The sequence below is a fragment of the Arachis ipaensis genome, chromosome B06, assembly GCF_000816755.2.
Source record: "Arachis ipaensis cultivar K30076 chromosome B06, Araip1.1, whole genome shotgun sequence".
Lineage (NCBI taxonomy): Eukaryota > Viridiplantae > Streptophyta > Magnoliopsida > Fabales > Fabaceae > Arachis > Arachis ipaensis.
This window is the reverse complement of record NC_029790.2, coordinates 30,155,991-30,163,885: the sequence shown is the minus strand read 5'-3', so window position 1 is coordinate 30,163,885 and position 7,895 is coordinate 30,155,991. Positions and strand designations below refer to the sequence as shown.

Sequence of the window (7,895 nt, the reverse complement as noted above, 5' to 3'; positions counted from 1 at the left end):
TTTTTATTGTTCTCTCTTTTCTCTCTTTGAAAGTACTTGTGAATTAGAAGTTTCGAACTAAAGAAGACTTGGTTTTGAGTTTAGTTTTGAGGCTAAAGTGGTTTTACTAGGAGAGAAGAAGGAGATGTATTGGTTCATTGAATAGTTCCGACCTTTATTCCAATCTACCGACAGGGAAAGGGTAAATTTAAGCCAAAAGTTCCTTTTGGTACGTTTTGTACACAAAAGAACTACAAGAAGGAATCCTTAGTACGAATTGAACTGAACTCCCGGTTCTTTACAATTAAAGGAGGTTCAGATTCCACTCTATAGAGAAGGATTGTAAGACTCCCTCTAAACCAGTCAACTCTCAAACACCTAAATTTCAACAAAAACTACACAAAATCCTCCTTTTTCACGAAATTCTTGTGAAGTTTCTCATTGGCCTAAACCTCGTCGTTTAGTTCCATCCCACAGTGCTTTAATTAGAACTAATAAACACAAACTCAACACACTTACAACATAATAAACCGACACGATTTTTAATCAACGTATATACTAACTAAGAACCACTTTTAAACCACTTTAAAACTACTTTAAACTACTTTAAGTTCGAAATTTCAAGTACAAGAACCCGTCGACCTTTTTGCTTTGGGATTCGAATTTAACCCCTAGTTAAACACAATTTTAGTACATCTTTTCTACCCCGAAATCACCGACGATTAAATAATACTTAATATCATTTTTAGCCAACGACTTTTCTGACTTTTTGCCCATTTTTGTCTCTTCCTTAGACTTCTTAAATACTTCTTGTACTTCTTGTGAAACTCACACTACTTCTTGTTACTTCTTGTCCGGAATCTAGAATTTTTTCCGTTCCTTCATTTTAAAAACCACAAAATCCCCAATAAATCATTAAAGACTTTCAATCCCACCATTTTCATCTTTATAATTTTCAATGCCCAGGCCAAAATGATGAAATGAGACAGCCTTGGAGGTCTTGGGGGTGTAAGGTGAGTTGTGATTGGTTGGCTTGGAGGTGGATTAAAATAATATTAAAATATCTCTGGTGTACAACTACTAAAACTAGGTGTATCGGAACACTCGTAAAAACATCTCTAAAAATTATTTTCTGAGCTACTAGCATAAATGACACTAGTAACATATTTATTATGATAATAGAACATGTATAATGAGGCCTTAGCATTGCTAAAGTCATCAGAGAGTGCTGGTGCTAAGCTGCACTAGTAAACCGTAAATACGGTTAAACCGATTTTCTGTTTTTAACTAAAATAGACCAGGTAACCTTATAATATTATTCAAGAAGCTTCTAATACTAATATAATGATGATATTATCATATTATCTCTCTTCTCTCATGAATCGAGTCCGGTTCATCAAATTGAGACTATTTACGAAAAACCGAATCAAAACTCCTAACCGATACGGTTCAAAAACTAGGTTCTTCGTGACTGCGTTATCGAGCTTGCCTCAGAAAAGGTTCTAGCTTAAAGATGACATAATGACAATGAGTATCGAGATACTTGTTGATATAGAAGAGGTGTTCTCTTTACTGATCTTCCGGAGAAATCCGTGCCTTTAGAAAAGATCTCGCGTACTCGAAAATCAGGATTGTTACAAAGTACACTGGGTGTTGTTGCTTTTCTGCTTCTGTTACCAAGACAGAACTGATAGCCTGGTCAGTAATAGATAAATATAGATAGAGTGGTTTACCAACTTTTAGAGTTTGGAGGATTGGAGGAGCTGAAAGTATGGCCTTGAGCTCGGTGAAAGCTGTTTCGCATTCCTCGGTCCAGTGAAACTCTTCTTGTTTTCGTAGATTTTTGAAAAAATTGTGTGATCGGTGAGCTACTCGAGGCAGAAATCTGGCTAAGGCTGCGAGTCGGCCAGTTAGTTGTTGGACCTCCTTGACTGTTTTTGGGCTTCTCATGTTTAAGATTTCTTGGCATTTTTCGGGATTTGCTTCAATACCTCGGCCAGTGAGCATGAAGCCGAGGAATTTTCCGCTCTGTACCCCAAAAGCACATTTATCAGGGTTAAGCTTTATATTGTACCTTCGGAGTTGTTGGAATATCTCTGTTAGGTCTTTAACGTGGTTTTCCGTGTGTGTTGATTTCACCACCATATCATTGACATAGACTTCTATGTTTCGTCCAATTTGATTTGTGAAAATTTTGTCCATCAGTCGTTGGTAGGTAGCACCTGCATTTTTGAGTCCAAATGGCATAACCTTATAACAGAAATTTCCATTGTCAGTAATAAAGGCAGTTTTATCCTGGTCAGCCTTATGCATAAGGATCTGATTATAGCCAGAATAAGCATCCATGAAACTTAAACATTGGAACTAGAAGAATTATCAACAAGTTTATCAATGCATGGGAAGGGGTATGCGTCCTTTGGGCAGGCCTTGTTAAGGTCTGTATAGTCCACACACATCCTCCACTTACCGTTGTTCTTTTTTACCATTACCACATTGGCTAACCAGGTAGAGTATCTGAGTTCTTTGATGAATCCAGCGTTAAGTAGCTTTTGAGTTTCTTCCAAAGATGCTGCTCTCTTTTCCGTGCCGAGGTGTTGTTTCTTTGGGGCTATAGGTCGGATTGTTGGATTGATGGCCAACTTATGGCAAATGACGTTAGGGTCTATTCCTGGCATGTCTGCTGGGGTTCATGCAAATAAGTCAGCGTTGTGTCTTAGTAGCTCAGTTAGTTGATTATGTTCTTCTTCTTTAAGCGCATCGCCGAGGTATGTGCACTTGGATTCGTCGTCCTTGGTTAATTGGATTTTGGTTAGATCGTCTGTTGGCATCGGCCGCTCTTGATGGTTTGTTCTAGGGTCCAGGTCGGCCAGGGCAGGCAGTTGATCTGAGTTATATACTTCTTGGACGTATTTTTGTTCGGGTTGTTTTGGCTGTTCGCTTTTCAGACTGGCGTTATAACACTGCCTGGCTTCTTTCTGATCTCTGTGGATAGTAATTACTTTGTTGTCCTGCGAAAGAAACTTAACACACAAATGCACAGTAGAAACAATAGCATTGAATGCGTTCAAAGATGGTCTGCCTAAAATGATGTTATATGGACTTCTGCAGTCCACAACAAGATACTGTATGTCTATTGTCTTACTGTTGGGGTATTCCCCGAAAGTGGTTTGTAACCAGATATAACCCCGAATGGAGACACGCTCACTTGAGAAACCTACCAGTTCTCCGGAAGATGGTTGGAGATTCTTGTCGCTTAGTTTCATCTTTTGGAAAGTTGAGTAGAAAAGTATGTCGGCGCTGTTTCCTGGGTCCATCAGGATCTTCTTTACTAACGGTTCCCTGACTTGTGCTGTGATGACAACTGGGTCATCTAAGTTTCGATCGTTTGCTTTATAGTCTTTGGGGACGAATAAAATTTCTGGCTTGTCCTTGTTGACGGGTTGGGATGGGGTGGATTCTGTCATCGTCATCATAGCTCGGTACGACCTTTTTCGTGCCGAGTTTGTGCATTCGCCACCTGCAAAACCACCAGAAATGCAGCTTATTATCCTGCGTGGTGGATTGATATCGTTGTCTACCTTCTTCCCTTTGTCTCGGGAATTGTCAGTTGCTTTGGGTTGTTGGCCGAGGTCTTCCACATTCCGCCTTCGTCCTCAGCTGTCAATGTACTTGTCAACGAGTCCCTGGCGGGCCAGCTTCTCAAGGACATCCTTTTCTATTACGCAGTCGTCTGTGGTATGGCCGTACTTTTGGTGGAAAGCATAGTATTTTGATCTGTCCACGTGTCGCTGGTCCTGATATGTCCCATCTCTATTTGGGGGTTTAATGAGCTTTGAGTGTAGTATGTCTTTTATAATGTCCTCTCTTTTTGCGTTGAGGGGGGTATAGCTATCGAACTTAGGAGTTAATCTGAATGATCTCTGTTCTGTCCTGCCGGTTGGGTGTCTGTTTCGTCTTTCTTCTTCCCTATTTGTGGTGGGTTTTTCCGCTCTTCGTAGTGCCCGAAATTCTTCGATTTCAATCTGAGTTGTTTCCTTTTCTCGAAACTCGGCCAAGGTTTTTGGTTTCGCAACCACTATGGATTCCTGGAATTTTCCTGGTCGGAGGCCACTTTTTAGGGCGTGGAGGTGTACTTCGGGGTTCAGGTTGGGTATTTCGTTGGTTGCCTCCGCGAATCTAGTCATGTAGTCTTTCAGGCTTTCGTTCAGTCCTTGTTTGATGGTGCTTAGGTAGTCGGAATTGTGGACATATATTTTGGATGCGGCGAATTGATTGACAAACTATCGGCCAGTTCATCGAAGTCTGAGATGGAGCCTTCGGATAGGTTGGAGAACCATATTAAGGCGGCTCCATCCAGGAAGGTTGGAAAGGTTCGGCATAAGATCGGGTCAGACTCCTTATTCATGAACATCATGGCGTGGAACTTGGTGACATGGACATTCGGATCTCCTATTCCTTGGTAGGGTTTGAGGGTTGAAGGTAATGTGAAATTTTTAGGCATTTCGAAGTTCATAACTTCTTTTGTGAAAGGGTTGGTTCTTTTGGCGGTTGTTTTTGTGGTCTTTGGGTTGGTGTGTTTAGTTTTCGATGTGTGCTCGTCATTGTCGTCCTTGTTTTCAGCATTTTTGTGTTCTCCTTTGCTGCGCTCATGCTCCATCTGTCGCAGGAGCTCGGCCATTCTTTGATTTTCGGCCCTGAGGGCCTCATTGATTGCCAAGATTTCCGCCTGATTGATGGAGGGAGCATGACTGTGCTCGTCCGCCATCTCTCGTGTCCTGCAAAAGGAAATGAGGAGATATACAGAATAAAGGAAAGTGGGGTTAGAGAGATTTCGGCCCACGGTGGGCGCCAAATGTTCCTGTGTGAAAATAGACTCCGAGGTATAGCTCGTTCTGCTAGTGCTTGAACTAGCTTTCCTTAGAACGAGGGGAGTGGAACGTAGCCTTCTTCTGGGGAGACGGCGTTGGGTACCTAAAAAGAGACTCCAACGCTCAAGTAAGTATGAGTGTGAGAGAGTTTAGAGTAGAAATTAGAATGAATAATGTACCTCTTTACTTGCAGGTCGTTGTTATATAGATTTGAATTGTTGTTGTGTGTTTTGTTATTCGTATCATGTTTGTTATTGGTATCTTCGTTGCTAGTTTGACAGAGTCTATGTTGGTTGTTATCCGAACTTGTTGCGGTAGTGATCGTTTGAGTGGAGCGGTTGTTAGGGAGGTTATCTCTGCCAGTTATATCAGATTCCGAGATTGTTGCTATTGTGGGCTAGGATTTGAGTAACGGATCAATATTAAATAAAAGAGCTTATTTAACAGGCACATAAATCGCAATTTATTTCTTTAATTTTACACACACTATATATATATATCGGGAAATTAACAAAATACGTAAATAAATAAATACAAGTACCAAGAATTTTGCTATAAGCTTGGGAACTTTTTGAACTAATCATATATGCATAAATGCTTTTTGCTTCTTAGAAGATGACATTCTCACTTTTATAAGCTAACAAGAATTTGGAAAATAATAAGAATCAATAAAATTATTAAACAATTAAACATGCCAAAAAAATTTTGTAAAAGTAAAGATAAAAAAATGAATGATTCCATTACTGGACAAATTTTGTTTTGCTTTAACGTTCATTATTATATATCTTCAGCTATCTGATATAATCGACAGAAATTAGTGATTTGAGATGGTGCGAGCACGAAAATTGAAACGCCATAGCATAATTTTGGAGCAGTCCTCTGGTGGAATTCCCTTTAGTTTTGTCTCATCTTCTAGAACCACTTGCTTCACAAACTTGATTGAATTCTAAGAAAACCAAAAAGACAAGCTAATAAGTACAAACATGATATTCAGAAGTAAAAAAGAGACAAGAATTAAAAGCAACAAAATTCCATTGTAGAGATTCTTTTGCAAAAGTGATGAATGTCTTGCTATTTTGTAATTATTTTAATTTTCTTATTGAGATAATATTGTTAGTATGTTGGGCTGTGTTTTCTAATTAAGATAATATTGACAATGGGTTGTACCTGTATCTTGTAGCAAAAGGAAGAAGGATTGCCTTATAAGTAGAAAACACAACATAATAATAGTATTCTGATTAGTTGAACTAGTCAATCAAATTTTTTTTTTTTTTTTGGTTTCCCACGGTATCCCCCAACCCGGCAGGTCAAGGACTAATCCGTCGCGGTACTGAGCTCCATTTAAGGGTTTGCCGCTGGCCAATGGGTTGCTGCATGCACAAGGCGGGATTCGAACCCCCGACACTTGCTTAAGCGGACTAGTGAGCTAACCACTAGACCAACCCAACTTGGTTAGTCAATCAAATTTTAATTACCTAATATCTTACTCTTCTTTTTCACCTTGATTTTTTCTTTCTAAAGTAGTTGGAGGTTGGCCAAACGTTAACTAAACCTAAGTAACAAATTTCAAGTTGTTAAGGCATAATCATGTTTATCACAGATCATTTAGATTTAGGAAATATATGAAGATACCAATTTTTTAAAGTCTCAACAAAATTATTAAATAGTTAAAACAACTTTTTGTTTTATGTTTTAGGGATAGCATTTGTATATTGGCGAGAAAAGTCTACTCTTATGCATATTGAATATGACATCGACTCATATATTATTTATTATTAAATTGAATGTGTATCGGCTTAAATAAATTTATATTTATCTAATCAATTAATCTAATATAAATCAACATAATATCTTATGTTATTTTTTATGTGCGTATATTCTCTCATAATGATATTCAAAAATATTATATACACACAAAAATCAATTATCAAATCAATTATCAAATTAATTATTATACAATAATGCTAGAGAATCAAGATGGTTCTAGCAAAAAACCAGCCAAATATCTCTGAGTAAATTCAAAGTCTCTACGTAGATGGTACTTATGTTAGAGATTAGGATGTTTCTTTTCTTTATAAATTGGATGGTTCTGAATCTGTTTTCTGATTTATCATATTTTAGGCATTTGGAGAGAGAAGGAGGGTGAAGAGACGGAAGTTAATTGAATCAGTTTCCGTGATTCACGTTGCAATGATACTGAATGTATTTCCTCCTAATTTGAATGTGGTAAAACATTTAATAACCAATATTTTAAATATAATAAGAATATTTTAGTCATTTTATATAATAGAAGTATTGTAGTCATTTTTTATAAAAAATAATATTAATTTAGACGGATTCAAAATTTGATTCACTGTTTTTGGGTTAAATTAATTTGTCTGGCTTAATTTTGACAAAAATAACATAATTTAAGTGATTATATGTATTAAATTTTAATTATTAAAAAATATCTTTAAAAAAAAAGACGTTTAATATATATTATTTAATATTTTTTGTATATACATAATATGATTGGATAATATTTACCTGCGAGGTGTCTTGAACAGATGAGGTGCGGCCCCATCTTTCAGGATCCCAGAGAATGGAGCTGTTGAATGCAAAGCTTGAAATATGAATTGGAGGAGTGACTGTCTCGGTTTCATTGTTCATATTCCTAAGATGCCAACCAATGACTTGTCTTGAATCACACACAGGTCCTTCTATTATCACTCTCTTTCTGTTTGCAGCTAACAATGCCGTTGGCCATGTTCCAAACACCCTACAATATTAGCCATTAACACATAATCATAATAATAATTAACAATGGAAATCTTAACTTGATTGATATCACACCTAAGATGTGAAATATAATGCATAATAATTGTTGTTACTATCCCCCAGCTAGTTTGGTATACCTAAAGAACTCCCAGTCGCTCCTTATTTTTCTAATGCTTCTACCCACTACATGGAAATATAGAATATAATAATTAATCTATACACACTAATCCAAGTTCACGAGCTTCCCATAAATATATATGATTATATTGATTAAAAATTTAAAGTGTTTTA

General features: G+C 37.3%; 1 protein-coding gene across 1 annotated transcript in view; it reads right to left on the bottom strand.

Moving 5' to 3' along the window:
• LOC107648684 (probable beta-1,4-xylosyltransferase IRX9) overlaps positions 5,416–7,895 on the bottom strand; it is a 3,391-nt gene continuing 911 nt past the window's right edge. Inside the window, exons 2-3 of the mRNA XM_016352492.2 lie at positions 7,374–7,614; positions 5,416–5,793 (exon numbers count right to left, since the gene is read on the bottom strand). Of these exons, the coding sequence (XP_016207978.1) occupies positions 5,662–5,793; positions 7,374–7,614 (373 nt within the window). The 3' untranslated portion in view covers positions 5,416–5,661. The remainder of the gene's footprint in view (positions 5,794–7,373; positions 7,615–7,895) is intronic.